Genomic DNA, 18,993 nt, shown 5'->3' with positions numbered 1-18,993 from the left:
ACATGTAATATGCTTGAAGAAGGCACATTACGTAGTGCCAATACACATGGCAATTTGTAATAAAGGAGTGCCTCAGCTGACGAAACGCTGTGTGTTACTGGCCGCGCTCAAAACTGGAATAGGTGCCCTTTTTGGAGTGTCTTTTCTTCATACCATTGGATTATTGAAAGGGCTCCTGGTTACCCATGGAGTCTACCCCGACTCCAGACGTATCTCCGGTCCAGTTCGGGTAGTGGAAAAAAGTTACTTCAATTTAATGCCAACGTGGATAAGGGGTGCAGGTGGGATTCCCCTAGGTAGGGTTAACCCATCATGCACCAGGTGAGTAAACATTCACCTATACCACTTTTTTAAATAGAAAATTAGTGCGAGGCGCTTTTCTCATACTTCTTTCCTTGGTCAGAAGGAGCCTGAGTCAGGGCGGACCTTGTGTAAGTTGGATGGAAACCAGCCATCACAACCGTGAGTTTAACTTGTCCCTACACGCTCAGTGGGTCCACAGGTGAGCCGGCATTGTTCCCTTCATTACCCCATAAACAATCTCTCTGCCCGGCAGTCCTTCCCATTCTGCAAGAGAGGGTCAAAGTTTTTATGTATGCCCTTTATTATACACAAGGAGTCATTGAAGATTTTATTGCTTGCTGCCGGAAGAGTGTAATTATTGTACTCAGTCGAAAAGTTCCAGTAAACGGTGTGCCTTCGATTTTACTGAAGCACTTTGGACTCGACTCCTCATTTCATCGCTATTTTGCAATTAAAGGCACTGGTGTCACACCAAACCTACACCAAGTACAAACTACTCTTACCCAGAACTTTACTGCAATCCCACCTGCTGTTTGAGGCACTACTCTGCCTAGAGTAGCAACCACCGTGACAAGGTCAGAGATGGTGCCCCCACTCCAGTTGTTCCCTTCCATCTCCTGCTCGCTGCACATACTGTATCTGGGGTAAATAATACAAGGCACATCATGTTGTCATCATTACTTTATTTTCCTGATCATTCCCTTCAGGATTTCTAGCTTCATGATTTGTATCAGTTGGGTGAGCTGTTAACAGGAACTCCGAAGACCTGAACTTCACAGAGCTGAAGATGGTCACGTTTCCCAGGTAAGATGATATTCACAAACTGGCCGATCATCCCATAACACTTGAAGGTTTGAGTAGAGCCGCGAGGCATGTCCTTAATCTCGGCACACCTACAATGAGAATAAAAGCAAAGATCAAAGACTTCAAAAACATTAACTCCCAGCACTACAACCATTTGTGTAACAAATAATCTATCAAGGCAACTACTATAGAAGAGATTTACAATTACAGGGGAAAGAAGACATAATACGACCTCCCTTTACACCCAACTACAACAATCTCTAGTACTTTTATATAGTTATGCTATTTGCACCCTAGTTTTGATGGTAACCCCATGATTACTGGTCATGATCCAAGTTGCTTGGGCTCTCCAGATATTCTTCTGCAATTCCTCACCCAACACAAAATCTAGCCTGCTTCATCTGCCTTACATCCTCCTTATTTGACCCCTAGACTAGATTTTTAACAATTCCTGCATGTAAACAGTAATGGGATAAGGTGATACAGATCTCAGGGGATTCAGTGATTGAGATACTGAAAAACATGTCCGGGATGTCTTGTAAAGGGAGTTTCAGCAAATAGAAGAGATTATGCTGTGCCTGACTTTGGCTCACCAGGGAAGATGTTGTACATGTGCACATTACTGTAATGGAGTGATATTGGGAGATTTACCCATCTTTGCGTTTCAGCTACTGCCCCTGGTATCAGCCACCTTTCATCTGGGAACTTGGCTAGTTTAAATGCAGATGTTCAAGTATGGACCTGTAGAGCGGGATTTTGATTTAATCTGCTCCTTTTTGGACTGACCAGGATGCCCTTTGTTCCATGGTAATGAAGTTAGTAAGTAACTGGAGATACCATTGTCCTCCTGTTCTCACAATACGCATTCCGTAGACTGACTGTCTGAGACATTCAGCTACTGAAATTAGACAAAGAAGAATTAATAACTAGGATTGAGTCATCTAAGATGTCTAGCCAGACACCAGTTATATTTTCAGAACTGGGAGGACACCAAGAACACAATGCATCTACTCCAGTTGTTGTGCAGCGGCCAGATCACATGGAATCACACCGCTGCTGGACTAATAATCTTTTACTCAGAGTGTTTCAGGTCTAATTGTTGATAAATTCATGCTATGAAATATGGCAGCCATAGATTCCCTCCTGGAGCGCCTCCTGGGGAAATATGGCTGAAATACTATGTTGGGCTTTCATCCGGAAGATCTGTGCACATCTACTTAATTTCACAGTCCTCATTTAATTTCATTCTCAACTCTTGCTTTCATTACAGGGCATATCATCAATAAGATATAATAGATCATTTGTAAATCAACCCATAAGAAAAAGAACCCCAGAATTAAGTGATTGGCTCCAAAGTCACCATCAAATGAGGTTGTCTGCAATTGGAGCTTTGGTGTCCATTATTGTTTTATAACCATGGCCTACTGGAGGAGCCTCTGCTACTCTGCTTGGTCAGTGCAACCCTGATCCCATGGAAGAGATGTTTAAGATATACTGAGCAACCTCTCAGCCATTGGCCCCATCTTGCATAACTCCTGAAATAAGTGCAAAGGAAGGAATATAGGGTGTTGTGGGTATTAGAACCCATTCTAGTTGCTTCAGGTTCTTTTTGGCAGTACTTTTAGCATGTTCCTTTGTGCCCCAAGAATGACAACTGATAAAGTTATTCTGAAATTGGAACACACGTAGTGTTCCAACACCAGGTCACATTATTTAGTATGTTCTAAGGAGGTAGTTTCTCCCCTTGAATGACGTCACGGGGCAGTGAGGGATGCCGAGACGGACGCCTCGTTGTGAGTAATTTAATTGTATATGTATTAGCTTATGCTAAGTGCTGTATTATGCTTGAGAAAGGCATTATTGTCAAAATGCCGAAACGCATCGCAATGAAGTGAAGATTCCTGGTACCTCCAGTGATTGCTTATCGCATAACATTACTTTGGTAATATCTCCTAATCCCGAGAGCGCTGGGCTCTTTTATGGATTTGCTGACTGTAGTCTGGATGGACAACTCCACTCCAAGAGTAGCATGGCTTCATTTCACTTGGACATTGGCTTGAAAGGAAGTGAAACTCACATTTAGAACTCACTTTGGAATTCTGTAAACCTAAAACAACATTCACCTTGGGTTATTATTTCCATTATTCTCAGCAGAGTTTCCAACAAGAATAAGGGCCCCATTTAACTGCTCTCTACAGCAGTCCCCTCTGTTAGTGATAATTATGTGGGAGATCTTATGAGGTTCCAGTAGGTCCACCTTCCACCAGGCTGAGTCCTCATTGTTAGTGCTGGAACATGAGCCGTGCTTATAATCTTGGTCCACGTTTCCGTCAATGGCATTGATAGCTCCGGCGAGATAGCCCCACTCAGGTATAAACAGTACAGATGACTGTGTGGCCCGGCCTCGGAGGGCAACATTCTTGTCTGTGGATCACATAAACAAAAAAAAAAGAGAGAAAATCAGAGAAAATTTCAGTTCCAGCCTACTTTGGGGTTGTCCAGTTGTAAACTATAGATGGACTATGCATGCGCACTGGGCTGATTCTTGATCAAATGTGGTATTACACACATTCATTTCAAATGGGATCTTGGCCTGCAGTACCAAACCTGACAACTGCATGAGAATAGAGCTGTCCGCCACCTGCAGGAATCAGCTCAGTGTATGAATGCACCAACCCACAGAACAGATGTTTAGCGTGGGTTCTGGACAGCTTACCCCCTCCAATGTACTATCGATGGGCTATTTTGTGGATAGCCCAACTATAGTTTACAACTGAACAACCTCATTAATGGTAACTTTTATGTTTATGAATGTTGACTAAAAGGTGGCCATAAACATGAGATAGTGGCCAACAGAAAAAGACAATTTTGGGCCACCATTGCTTGAATAAGTAACACAGGCTATTCATCCATGATGGGCGGTGGCAGACTAGTCTACCAAAGACCTGATCCATCCTGTTGGAAAATTTCAATTATCCATGGCCAAAGTTGGAAGTGTATTTGATGATCTGCAAAAACCTTGATGATCGTTTGCTATGCTGTTAAAATATATAATGTGAAAGAAGTTAAACTGACCGGGCACCGCACCCCTGCTAATTTTCTTCCTACAATAGCCAGTCCCCACCTGTCTTCACTTCTGGATACACACACTGACACAATGCCAAAAGTCAGAGTCATGTCAGACTACTGCAACAGAACCAGTGACTAGCGTCATCACTCCCATGACCATTAGGATGTGGAGACCAGCCAATGGAGGAATGGGAACAGCCAGGAAGTGGAAGCAGGTAAGAATTACTTCTTTTATGTCATTACAGTACTGTAGACCTAGGATAACCCTCATTACTGTTGCTGGTGGGATCGTTTGTAAGTAGCATCGTGGCTGATACTTGTCTTTAATGTATGGTTAGCTTTACACTGCCTGTTAAATACTGTACCAACTGTACACCACTAACCAATCCCAACTATACACCACCAAACAAACCCACCTGTAGACCACCAACCAATCCTAACTGTACAGTGCCAACCAAATCCCAACTATACACTAAACAAACCCACCTGTAGACCACCAACCAATCCTAACTGTACACCACTAACTAATCCCAACTATACACCAAACAAACCCACCTGTAGACCACCAACCAATCCTACCTGTACACCACTAACAAATCCCAACTGTACACCACCAAACAAACCCATCGGTAGACCACTAACCAATTCTAACTGTACACCACTAACCAATCCCAACTATACACAACCAGACAAACCCATCGATAGACCACCAACCAATCCCAACTGTACACCACTAACCAATCCCAACTATACACCATCAAACAAACCCAACTGTAGACCACTAATCAATCCTAACTGTACATTCCTAACCAATCCCAACTTTGCACCACCAAACAAACTCATCTGTAGACCACCAACCAATCCTAACTGTGCACCACTAACCAATTCCAACTGTACACCATCAAACTCATCTGTAGACTACCAACCAATCCTAACTGTACACCACCAAACAAACCTATCTGTAGATCACCAACCAATCCTAACTGTACAGTGCCAACCAAATCCCAACTGTACACCACTAACCAATCCCAACTATACGCCACCAAACAAACCCACCTGTAGACCACCAACCAATCCTAACTGTACAGTGCCAACCAAATCCCAACTGTACACCACTAACCAATCCCAACTATACACTAAACAATCCCACCTGTAGACCACCAACCAATCCTAACTGTACATCACTAACTAATCCCAAATATACACCAAACAAACCCACCAACCAATCCTACCTGTACACCACTAACCAATCCCAACTATACACCACCAAACAAACCCATCGGTAGACCACTAACCAATCCTAACTGTACACCACTAACCAATCCCAACTATACACCAGCAGACAAACCCATCGGTAGACCACCAACCAATCCCAACTGTACACCAATACCCAATCCCAACTGTACACCACTAACCAATCCCAACTATACACCACCAAACAAACCCAACTGTACACCACTAATCAATCCTAACTGTACATTCCTAACCAATCCCAACTATGCACCACCAAACAAACTCATCTGTAGACCACCAACCAATCCTAACTGTGCACCACTAACCAATCCCAACTGTACACCATCAAACTCATCTGTAGACTACCAACCAATCCTAACTGTACACCACTAACCAATCCCAATTATACACCACCAAACAAACCCATCTGTAGATCACCAACCAATCCTAACTGTACATCACTAACCAATCCTAACTGTACACTACCAAACAAACTTATCTGTAGACTACCAACCAATCCTAACTGTACACCACACACACCCATCTGTAGACCACCAACCAATCCCAACTGTACACCACTAACCAATCCAAACTATACACCACCAAACCAACTCATCTGTAGACCACCAACCAATCCTAACTGTACACCACTAACTAATCCCAACTGTACACCACCAAACAAACCCATCTGTAGACCACCAACCAATTCTAACTGTACACCACTAACTAATCCCAACTATACACCACTAACCAATCCCAACTATACACCACCAAACAAACTCATCTGTAGACCACTAACCAATCCTAACTGTACACCACTAACCAATCCCAGATGTACACCACCAAACAAACTCATCTGTAGACTACCAACCAATTCTAACTGTACAGCCCTTACTAATCCCAACTGTACACCACCAAACAAACCCATCTGTAGACCACCAACCAATCCCAACTATACACCACCAAACAAACTCATCTGTAGACCACCAGCCAATCCTAACTGTACACCACTAACTAATCCCAACTGTACACCACCAAACAAACCCATCTGTAGACCACCAACCAATCCTAACTGTACACCACTAAGCAATCCCAACTGTACACCACCAAACAAACCCAACTGTAGACTACCAACCCATCCCAACTGTACACCACTAACCAATCCCAACTGTACACCACCAAACAAACTCATCTGCAGACTACCAATCAATCCCAACTGTACACCACTAACCAATCCCAACTGTACACCACCAAACAAACTCATCTGTAGACTACCAACCAATCCTAACTGTACACCACTAACCAATCCCAATTATACACCACCAAACAAACCCATCTGTAGATCACCAACCAATCCTAACTGTACATCACTAACCAATCATAACTGTACACCACCAAACAAACTTATCTGTAGACTACCAACCAATCCTAACTGTACACCACACACACCCATCTGTAGACCACCAACCAATCCCAACTGTACACCACCAAACCAACTCATCTGTAGACTACCAATCAATCCCAACTGTACACCACTAACCAATCCCAACTATACACCACCAAACAAACTCATCTGTAGACTACCAATCAATCCCAACTGTACACCACTAACCAATCCCAACTATACACCACCAAACAAACTCATCTGTAGACTACCAATCAATCCCAACTGTACACCACTAACCAATCCCAACTGTACACCACCAAACAAACTCATCTGTAGACTACCAACCAATCCCAACTGTACACCACTAACTAATCCCAACTATACACCACTAACCAATCCCAACTATACACCACCAAACAAACTCATCTGTAGACCACTAACCAATCCTAACTGTACACCACTAACCAATCCCAGATGTACACCACCAAGCAAACCCATCTGTAGACTACCAACCAATCCCAACTGTACACCACTAACCAATCCCAACTGTACACCACCAAACAAACCCATCTGTGGACCACCAACCAATCCTAACTAACAGAGTCATACATGGTTCAGATAGGCTTGATAAAAGCTTGATATATCCCGCCAATGTTGATACGATACTTTGACAATGTAAGGACTATAGCACCAGCCCAACTATCTGTGATGTCTGAGGTTGAGGAACACAACGATCAAACATGTTGTATTTGAATCTTACTGCTGCTTTGTTTCTCTGGAGATAAGCAGAATTTGAGGTATCTTAGCTCTCTACTCTGTAAAAGACTCTGGCATTGACTCATAATCCCAGTGATTGTCACACGAGGTCTTGTTAAAAGGTCTGACATTGACCTGCAGCAATGCTGCCATCCAATAGGTGGTGCTGTAGATGCTTTGTTCCATCTTTCAATTTGCATAAATTGAATGTAAGTAATGCTGCCATCTGCTGGCCGTAGTTTAAATGGCTAAATAGCAACCCAAAAATATTCAGACCACTGCTTAACAAAACATGTTGATAAAACAGGATTAAAGAAGAGGATCTGCATGTTTAAGATTGGCGCTGCTTCTGTAAATACAACATACTTTTCTTTACTAATCGTGCAAATTGTTGAATCCACCCCTTTGTTTTCCTATTATGAGCCCTATAATTGGACTAATTAACTCACAGTTCTGAGCAGTAGTTCCGCTGAGCAGCCAGAAGAGAGTGATAGTGAGCAGAGAGTTCATATTGAGAGACGGAATGTGAGGAACCTAAAAACAATGCAGAGACTTACTAAGTGATAAAATTAAAACACAATGCAAACAAAAACGCTCATAACCTAAACATACTATAGGGGGCTCCACTTCAGGTAATCTTTTCATTAAACACGGTTCGCTGATGATAAAACAGATCACAGTATGTCTTGCCTCTGGGACTCCAGCAATCACCTGTAATGGGTGAGAGAAGCTGGCAGCAAGTGTTCAATTTCCCTGCAGCGCCCCCATAGGGTAAATGCAGTATTACACAGTTCTTGTTAACATCAGTAGGCTCTCCATGTACTGCGCAGACGTGTCGGGTCCTCCAGAGAGACACTCTTTGTAGCTAATCATGCTGATAATGAATATTAGACCTCGGGTTAACCCCTTCCTGCTGCAGACGTTTTTGCTTTTGTAATTTTCATTTTTTCTCCTTTCAAAAAAATCCTACCGTTTTTATTGTTCCGGTCACATACCGGTAGTTATTGATTTTTGCAGGTTTAGGGTGCATTCACACGAACGTATATCGGTTTTCATGCCGAGCCGATATACGTTGTCCTCGTGTACAGAGGGGGGAGGATGGAAGAGCCAGGGCCAGGAACTGAGCTCCCGCCCCCTCTCTGCCTCCTCTCCGCCCCTCTGCACTATTTGCAATGAGAGGAGGCAGGACGGGGGTGGGGCTAAGGTCCGGGAATTAGCCCCGCCCCCGTCCCGCCTCTCCCTATTGCAAATAGTGCAGAGGGGCGGAGAGGAGGCAGAGAGGGGGCCGGGAGCTCAGTTCCCGCTCCTGGGCTCTTCCATCCTCCGCCCTCTGCACACGAGGACAAGGTATATCGGCTCGGCGTGAAAACCGATATACGTTCGTGTGACTTCACCCTCAAGTTGTATTTTTCAATGGTATTATTTAACCACTTAATGCTCAATGACCCCCAGTTACATCATGGCAGGTATGGCACGGGATTGGATGTCTTTAACAGCTGACATCCACCTGCAAGAGCCGCAATGAGCGCTCACACTGAAGGAGCATGTTAACCCTTTAAATGCCGCAGACAATTCTGACAACAGCATTTAAATGTACAAAATGGTCCCCTTTCCCTCCCCCACTTCGGTTGCCATGGCAGGTGTCCATCTGCTCGGCCCCAGCATTGCCATTGCAGATTGCCTGTTAAGTCATGCCTATGGGGTTGATAGACTCACTGTCAGACCACAGTATAATGTAATACTATGGTATTACATTATATTGCAGGAGTGATTGCAAGTTCAAGTTCTTAAAAACATTGAAAAATTAGGTTTAAAAAGTTATATTAATCATTAAAAAAGTACTAAAATTTTGATTAACCTTTCCTTTTCTTTATAATAAAAACATTTTTAAGAACTCCAAACGATTTGGAATCGCTGCATCCGTAAAAGTCTGATCTAACAAAGTAACGTATTATTTATCCTGCATGGAGAACGTCATCAGAATAAAAAAAATACAGAATGCCGGAATCACCCTTGTTTGGTGACACCGTCTCCATGAAACAAAATGTAACAGAAAGCAGTCAAAAAGTCATTCTGTAAAGTAGTACCAATAGAAACTACAAGACGTCATCCAGAAAAAGAGTCCTCATACAGCTATCTCAACGGATAAAGCATGGCATTATGCTGTATAGACCTTCAGAAGTCCCGCTGCTACCATGACACTCAGTTGGCTCTCTATATTCTCATTGCGGTGCAGCCATTCAGGGCCCCCGACTGCTGATTGGGGCATTTAAATACCAGTGTCAGAAGGGTTATCTCCAATAAGGGCTGTTGCAGGCGGGTGTCGACTGTTAAAGATGGCCAACAACCATAAAGAGTGAGCTTGGCGCTCGAGCCCCCACCATATACACCAGACATGTGCCATACATAGTTAAAGGGGTTGTAGAGGAATGTAACAAAATGGCGCATGTCCTTGCAGCCTCTGGCAACCTATCCTAGGTTAGGAAGATGAATGTGCAGATTGGAGAGGGAAGGGAGTGAAGCCATAGACAGGGGTGGAGCCTAACTCCAAACTCTTCAAAACTGTGTAGAATTATGCTCCACCACAACCGCAGATCTTCTCTATACACACAGTGGCCTGGCAGACAGCTCATCGCTGCATAATCTAAACAACGACTTTGACTACTGAGGACGTATGTTGAGGGGTCCTTGGCTTAGAAAAGTTGAGAAACAATGCTGTGGAGAGATTATAACATGCGGCAAAAGTCTGGACACACCCATTTAACTGGTTTAATACTGAGAAAATTGACTTCCAATGTGTTAAAGTATTAGGTGGTGGGGGGGGGGGCGGCTGCATTTTTTGGTGAGATTTTTTCAGTAGCCATTTTGAACTTGACCAGATTGAATTCAGCTTTTAAAATGGGAGTCATGTGATATATCAATCTTGGCTAGAACGTACTCAGAAACACAATAAAAGTGTCAGTTTTGCCTTATCTTTACATATTTAAGAGTTAAGTGAGGGCAAAGTTGGTAATTGCCTCTGACATCCAGGGATTTTTACGTTGCTGGAGCTCTTAACAGTGAGAAGCCCCTCCAGATGTTACAGGATACCATATTCCTATCTGAGCTCAATGAGAACAGCGAGTAAAGTAATTAATACAAGAGAGGGCAGTATATGGCTGCAAATGGATATAGATAAGTTGTGGGTTTGGGCAGAAAAGTGGCAGATAAGGTTTAACACTGATGAATATAGGGTAATGCACAGGGACAGGGACATACATGTCACCTTTACACACATAATCTTGAAGATTACACCTTTAATGGCTAAAAACAAGACATAATGTGATAGGGAGCTTTCAAACCTACCTAGGGTTCTTCAGGCTTTATGGAATAGATCTAAAGAGGTGTGTATATATATTATACTAGCTGATATACCCGGCTTCGCCCGAGTTAATTTGGTACTGGTGTTTATCTGGTGTTCACACGGAAAATCTTATGAAGTCGTGGTTACTTTAGAGATACCGGAAAAACATATGTTCACCATTTTGCATAGTTCTCTGCGTTACCCAGGAAACACCCCGGGGAGGTAACCATGCTCCGTTTCCATTATATAAAATGACATCAGGAAGTGAGAGAATTAGATACCATACGTAAAATTTGGATGCTAATTCTTTTGCGCATAGAATTGAATAATCGAGTTGGGACCCATTAACTTTTCCTATTTATGACATAATCAATGCCCGCGCCAAATTTTAAGTTTCTATGACATTAGGAAGTGAGAGATTTAGGTTATGTACTTTAAATTTCAACGCTAATTCTTTTGCGCTAGAATTGAATAATCGAGTTGGGACCCAATTACTTTTCCTATTTTGGAGATAATCTATGCTTGTGCCAAATTTAATGTTTCTACGACATCGGGAAGTTGGAGAACTTTTGGCGAGTCAGTCAGTCAGTCAGTGAGTCAGTGAGGGCTTTCGTCTTTATATATATATAGATATACTAGCTGATATACCCGGCTTCGCCCGAGTTAATTTGGTACTGGTGTTTATCTGGTGTTCACATGGAAAATCTTATGAAGTCGTGGTTACTTTAGAGATACCGGAAAAACATATGTTCACCATTTTGCATAGTTCTCTGCGTTACCCAGGAAACACCACGGGAGGTAACCATGCGACGTTTCCTTTATATAAAATGACATCAGGAAGTGAGAGAATTAGATTCCATACGTAAAATGTGGACGCTAATTCTTTTGCACTTAGAATTGAACAATCAAGGTGGGACTCATTAGCTTTTACTATTTATGACATAATCAATGCTCGTGCCAAATTTCACATTTCTATGACACCGGAAAGTGAGAAAATTACATTCCGTACGTAAAATTTGGACGCTAATTCTTTTGCACATAAAATTGAATAATCGAGTTGGGACCCATTAGCTTTTCCTATTTATGACATAATCAATGCTCCTGCCAAATTTCACGTTTCTATGACACCGGAAAGTAAGAAAATTACATTCCGTACGTAAAATGTGGACGCTAATTCTTTTGCGCTTAGAATTGAATAATGGAGTTGGGACCCATTAACTTTTCCTATTTATGACATAATCAATGCTCTTGCCAAATTTTAAGTTTCTATGTGAGAAAAAAATAGATTATACCTACCCGATAATCGGGTTTCCAGGAGTTTCCCGACAGTACCAATTGAGATTGCCTCCTCCTGATAGGACAGGAACACACTGAGAGGTTAAAAGCTCCCCCCCTTCCCCACTTTCCTCAGTGGATTCTAACGAATTGCCGGGGTAGGAGCTCAACTTAAATTTCTTCCTTTAACCCGGGTTTTTTGTTGTTTTTTTTTTTTATTATTGTAAAAAAAAAATAAAAAAAATAAATAAATAATAGATATATATATATATATATATATATATATATATATATATATATATATATATATATATATATATTTTATATTATATTCTATAGTTTCTTTTCTATCAATTTAGGGGGGGGGGGGTACGGTTGCTGTCGTGGAGACTCCTGGAAACCCGATTATCGGGTAGGTATAATCTATTTTTTCCCCAGTCGTCTCCACGACAGCACCAAATGAGACGTACCAACTAAAGTTTCCCTAGGGTGGGATTGCTGCCGAGAGGACTTTGCGGCCGAAGGCCATGTCCTCGTCTTGCTGCACTTTTACCCTATAGTGTTTAACGAACGTGTGGGGTTTCTTCCAGACTGCGGCTTTGCATATCTGCTCGACCGAAGCTGAGCTATGTTCGGCCCATGAGGATGCTACTGCCCTTGTAGAATGGGCTTTAAGAGCTAAGGGGATTTCCTTCCCGAGGGCCTTATAGGACTCTATGATGGCCAGGCGGATCCACCTGGCTATGGAGCTTTTCGCTGCTTTGCTCCCTTTATTTGGGCCACTGAACTGGACGAACAAGTTGTCGTCCCGTCTCCAGTGGCTTGTCGCCTCTATGTAGCCTAGGACTGTTCTCCTAACGTCCAGGCAGCTTAGGGTTTTTTCTTCCTCGTTTTTAGGTTTACTAAAAAATGAGGGGATTATTATGTCTTGGGACCTATGAAAATGAGATACTACTTTTGGCATAAACGCCGGGTCCGTTTTAAATACTAATTTGGTGTCCGAGATTTTCAGGAACGGGTAGCGAATGGACAAGGCCTGCAGCTCCCTAACCCGTCTTGCAGAGGTGATGGCTACTAAAAAAATGGTCTTGATAGTAAGCATTTTTATGGGTAGTGCTTCGATCGGCTCGAATGGTACCGTTGTCATGGCCCTTAGACCCCAATTAAGGTTCCAGTCTGGAAAAAGATTTATGGGCCTAGGCCGTAATCTAGTTGCTGCTGCTAGGAACCTGTTGACCCATCTGTTGTCTGCGAACTTTGTGTCACATATGGCGCTAAGGGCTGCGAGCTGGACCTTCAGGGTGTTTGGAGAGAGGCCCATCTCTAGGCCCTCCTGCAAGAAGTCTAAGATTAGAGGGATGTCCGGGATAGAATCCCCGCGATCCCTTCCCTGTCTCCATGAGGAGAACCTTCTCCAAACTTTCTGGTAGATAAGGTGGGTAGTCTTTTTTCTGCTGGACATTAACGTTTCTACTACTCTCTCTGAGAATGCCTTCTCTTTTAGTGAGGATTCCTCAAGAGCCATGCTGTTAAGTGGAGTTTGTCTAGGCTCGGATGGTCCAGGGGCCCCTGCGATAGAAGATCTGTCCAGGTAGGGAAGATGACTGGGTCCTGGACGCTCAATGTTGCTAGAAGACCGAACCAGCTTCTCTTGGGCCAGAAGGGGGTCACCAGGATTAGTGTGCATACCTGGGTTCTGAAATGTTGTAAGACTCTGGGGATCAACAGTATAGGAGGAAAGGCATACGCCAGCCCCTCTCCCCAGTCTTGGCCTAGGGCGTCTACTGCTGTCGGCCGATCTCCCGGCCGGAGGGAGAAGAAGTTGCTTACTTTGGCATTTTCCCTGGTTGCAAACAGGTCCAATTGTGGGTCCCCCACCGGTTGATCAGGATTCTGAACGCCTCCAGGGAGAGAGACCATTCTCCTGGGTTTATTTGCCTCCTGCTCAGAAAGTCCGCTTTTTGGTTTAGCGTCCCCTTCAAGTGGGTTGCCGTGATCGAAAGGATCCGGCCCTCTGCCCAGTGAAAGATTTTCTATGCGATGTTTTGCAGGGCGGGAGATCTTGTGCCCCCTTGGTGTCGTATATGGGCGACTGCGGTGATATTGTCTGACAGTATCTTTATATGCCGGTTCCGTAGCGAGTTCCCTAACTGCTGTAGGACCTGCCATACGGCCTGTAGTTCCCTGTAATTTGAGGACTGTTCTTCCATCCTTTGAGGCCAGGGGCCCTGAAAGAACTGGTTCCCCACATGCGCTCCCCATCCCCAGGTGCTTGCGTCCGTTGTGATGTGAGTGGCTGGGTTTTGTAGCCAATGAACCCCTCTCCGCAGGTTCTCTTGGGATGTCCACCAACACAGGGATGTTTTCACCATGCTTGGAATGTACATTCTTGTCCCTAGAGAGGACTGCCTCTTGTCCCACGTGAATAGGACTGAGGCTTGCAGAGCTCTGGTGTGAGTCTGGGCCCATGCCACTCCTGGAATGCATGACGTCAAGCTTCCCAGGAGAGACATGGCTTCCCGAATTGTGCATAATCGTCTCCGTAGGAAGGTCTTGACTAACCGTCGTATTTTTTGTATTTTTTCCTCGGGTAGGCAGGAGCATTGCGATTCTGAGTTGAGCGTTATTCCCAGAAACGTCTTCTGCTTGTCGGGATCTAGGCTGGATTTTTCCCAGTTTATGATCCATCCTAAGGATTGGAGAAGTTCTAGCACTATCCCCAGGTGTTCCGTTAGGAGTTCTCTGGACTCTGCTATTATTAAAATATCGTCCAGGTAGGGTACTATTAGGACCGACTTCTTCCTCAGGTAGGCGGCTACCTCTGCCATAATTTTGGTGAAGATTCTGGGTGCTGAGGAGATCCCGAAGGGCAGGCATCTGAATTGATGGTGCTCTATTCCCTTGCCCATATCCACTGCGAACCTTAGGTATTTCCGGGACCCCTCGTGGATCGGTACATGGAAATAAGCATCCTTTAAATCGATGGATGCCATGTAGGCTCCTTTGGGAATCAACTTTATCGTTGAGGCGATGGACTCCATCTTGAATTTTCTGTATGTGCTGCAGGTGTTCAGAGGCTTCAGGTTTACTATCATCCGCTGCTTCCCGCAGGGTTTTCTTACTAGGAAGAGCCTGGAATAATGGCCCTGGGTTTCCTCGTCTTGCGGTACGGGGGATATTGCGTTTAGTTGTTGCAGGTCCCGAACGCTTTGCCTTAGTAGGTGTAACTGTTGTTTGCAGCCTCCCGTGATAATGAATTTTCTTCTGGGGAGGGACACCAGCTCTATCCGGTATCCCTGCTGTAAGATCTTTGGGATCCATGGGCCTTCGCAAATCGCGGCCCATTGATCCACAAAGCTCCCCAGCCTTGCCCCTACGGGGATGGCGTCAGGGTCTCTGCTTTGGCTCCCCCTGGTGGGGGTTAAAGAGGATGTTCCTTCCTCTGCCCCCCTTGGGGTAACTCCAGCGGCCTGTGTTGCCCTTGCCTCGGTAGGCCTCGGGCTGTTGCACTGGGGTCCGGAAGAAGGTCTTCCCTCTCTGTGGCTTTTCTTCCGGGAATCCCTTCTTTTTGTCGGCCGCCTTCTCTAGGATCTTGTCTAAGTTCGGTCCGAACAAAAACTGGCCGTAGAACGGGAGGGCAATTATTTTTTGAGGCTAGGTCGCCTGACCACGATTTCAGCCATAACACTCTTCTGGCTGAGTTAGAGTGGGCTGTAGCTTTCGCCGAGAGTTTGACAGTTTCGGCCACGGCGTCCGCTAGGAAATTTGCTGCCATACGCAGGATCAGAAGGGAATTTAGAATCTGTTCCCTCGGCGTCTTATTGGTTAGGTGTAGCTCCAGCTGCTCTAGCCATACCCCCAGAGTCCGCGCCACACAAGTGGCTGCGATCCCTGGCCTAAGTATATTTGCTGCTGCCTCCCATGATTTCTTTAGAAGGCCCTAAGCCTTGCAATCCATGGGATCTTTTAACTGTGCGGCGTCCTCAAAGGGCAGGGTCGTCCTCCTGGCTACTTTGGCCACCGGGATGTCTACCCTAGGTACTTCCTCCCAGCTTGCGCAGACTTCCTCCTCGAATGGGTACCTTCTTTTTACCCCTCTAGCGGAGAAGGAGCCTGCGTCTGGTTTCCTCCACTCTTTCTGGATTATTTTGGTGATATTCTTGTGGACAGGGAAGGTATGCTTGCGCCTCTCCCCTAGTCCCCCGAATATCTCGTCTTGTAATGTACGTGGCTCTCTGGGCTCTTCCATTTTCAGTGTAGCCCTGACTGACTTAATCAATTCCGTTAATGGAATAAGTATCTTTTGTGGCCCTCATCATCTGAGGACTCCTCGGCCGCCTGTTCCTCTTGCTCCGACCCGATAGAGCTCTCCGAGTCGGAAGGCTCATCGGGAACATACGCCCTTTTCTGGCGTTTCGCTGGCGGTGCCAGCTGTGACGTTAGGGCTGATCTAACTTCCTCCTTCACCAGCTTCCTAACGTCCTCCATGAATCCCCCCGATTCCTCTCTGACTAGCCTAGCTACGCATGCCTTGCATAGAGGCCTCTGGTACGTAGCTGGCAGTCTCGTCCCGCATTCCACGCATTTTCTGGGTTTTGTTCTGGGGGGATGTCTTTTTTATCCCCCTGACAAACAAAGCATTTTTGCGGGTAAATATGCAATTTTTCCATACACAACATACTGGATATTTGCATTATATTTTTTGCCGCACTGGCTACTTATGGCCGCTGAGGCTGAGGTTTCAGCTGTCTCTGGGGCTGGAGCACTCATTTCTGTACTGATGCTGCAGACACCCTGCGACCTGTAGTGCTGGCTGTTCTGGCTTCTCTCAGGTTCCTATGTTTTTTTACATTTTCACGCTCCTGCGCTAAGCCCCGCCCACTCCGCTCCTGATGCAGACACGATGATGTCATCGCGCTGGACACGTAACGCGGCGCCCCGCCCCCCGCTGTCAAAGGGCTTCCTGGAGCGCCGCGCTGTAACTTCTGCAGGGAGGACGAGGGGGACTGAGGCTCCCGCTTTGTACCCCCATGGGCCGCTGCGGGAGGAACCTGGCCCGGGGGTTACCACCCCATGTGGCATCCCGGGAGTCGTCTGGCTTGGAAGGGAGGACAGGCTGACCCACTGCCCTCCGATCTGCCTGTAATCCTGGCTGGCTTCTCCACCAGCCCCTCTCAGAGATCCTGCCTCCTGGCAGTACAGGAAGACACTGAGGAAAGTGGGGAAGGGGGGGGGAGCTTTTAACCTCTCAGTGTGTTCCTGTCCTATCAGGAGGAGGCAATCTTAATTGGTGCTGTCGTGGAGACGACTGGGGAAAATTACATTTTGTATGTAAAATTTGGACGCTAATTCTTTTGCGCATAGAATTGAATAATGGAGTTGGGACCCATTAGCTTTTCCTATTTATGACATAATCAATGCTCGTGCCAAATTTCCCGTTTCTATGACACCGGAAAGTGAAAAAATTACATTCCGCACTTAAAATTTCGACGCTAATTCTTTTGCGCATAGAATTGAATAATCGAGTTGGGACCCATTAGCTTTTCCTATTTATGACATAATCAATGCTTGTGCCAAATTTCATGTTTCTATGACACCGGAAAGTGAGAAAATTAGATTCCGTACGTAAAATTTGGACGCTAATTCTTTTGCGCATAGAATTGAATAATCAAGTTGGGACCCAATTACTTTTCCTATTTTGGAGATAATCTATGCTTGTGCCAAAATTCATGTTTCTCCGAGATCGGGAAGTTGGAGAACTTTTGGCGAGTCAGTCAGTGAGTCAGTCAGTGAGTCAGTCAGTGAGGGCTTTCGTCTTTATATATATAGATATACTAGCTGATATACCCGGCTTCGCCCGAGTTAATTTGGTACTGGTGTTTATCTGGTGTTCACACGGAAAATCTTATGAAGTCATAGTTACTTTAGAGATACTGAGGAAAAACATATGTTCACCATTTTGCATAGTTCTCTGCGTTACCCAGGAAACACCATGTGGAGGTAACCATGCGACGTTTCCTTCATATAAAATGACATCAGGAAGTGAGAGAATTAGATTACGTACATAAAATTTGGACACTAATTCTTTTGCACTTAGAATTGAATAATCGAGTTGGGACCTATTAACTTTTCATATTTATGACACAATCAATGCTTGTGCCAAATTTCATGCTTCTATGACATTGGGAAGTGAGAGATTTGGATTATGTACGTAAAATTTGGACGCTATTTCTTTTGCGCATAGAATTGAATAATGGAGTTGGGACCCATTAGCTTTCCCTATTTATGACATAATCAATGCTCGTGCCAAATTTCCCGTTTCTATGACACCGGAAAGTGAGAAAATTAGATTCCGTACGTAAAATTTGGACGCTAATTCTTTTGCGCATAGAATTGAATAATCGAGTTGGGATCCAATTACTTTTCCTATTTTGGAGATAATCTATGCTTGTGCCAAAATTCATGTTTCTACGACATCGGGAAGTTGGAGAACTTTTGGCGAGTCAGTCAGTGAGTCAGTCAGTGAGTCAGTCAGTGAGTCAGTCAGTGAGTCAGTCAGTGAGTCAGTCAGTGAGTCAGTCAGTGAGTCAGTCAGTGAGTCAGTGAGGGCTTTCGTCTTTATATATATAGATATACTAGCTGATATACCCGGCTTCGCCTGAGTTAATTTGGTACTGGTGTTTATCTGGTGTTCACATGGAAAATCTTATGAAGTTGTGGTTACTTTAGAGCAGGGGTGGGCAATTAATTTTCCCATGGGGCCACATGAGAAATTGGAATGGTTTTAGAGGGCCAGACCAAAAGTCCTGACACTTACCAATGA

General features: G+C 44.6%; 1 protein-coding gene across 1 annotated transcript in view; it reads right to left on the bottom strand.

Moving 5' to 3' along the window:
- Positions 1 to 992: 992 nt before the first annotated feature.
- Positions 993 to 18,993, bottom strand: part of LOC136619641 (fucolectin-4-like) — a 167,212-nt gene continuing 149,211 nt past the window's right edge. Inside the window, exons 2-5 of the mRNA XM_066594421.1 lie at positions 8,165 to 8,263; positions 8,002 to 8,086; positions 3,231 to 3,531; positions 993 to 1,196 (exon numbers count right to left, since the gene is read on the bottom strand). Of these exons, the coding sequence (XP_066450518.1) occupies positions 1,034 to 1,196; positions 3,231 to 3,531; positions 8,002 to 8,086; positions 8,165 to 8,197 (582 nt within the window). The 5' untranslated portion in view covers positions 8,198 to 8,263 and the 3' untranslated portion in view covers positions 993 to 1,033. The remainder of the gene's footprint in view (positions 1,197 to 3,230; positions 3,532 to 8,001; positions 8,087 to 8,164; positions 8,264 to 18,993) is intronic.

The sequence above is a fragment of the Eleutherodactylus coqui genome, chromosome 1 (assembly GCF_035609145.1).
Source record: "Eleutherodactylus coqui strain aEleCoq1 chromosome 1, aEleCoq1.hap1, whole genome shotgun sequence".
Lineage (NCBI taxonomy): Eukaryota > Metazoa > Chordata > Amphibia > Anura > Eleutherodactylidae > Eleutherodactylus > Eleutherodactylus coqui.
The sequence above is the reverse complement of the archived record's forward strand: the minus strand, read 5'-3'. Positions and strand labels throughout refer to the sequence as shown.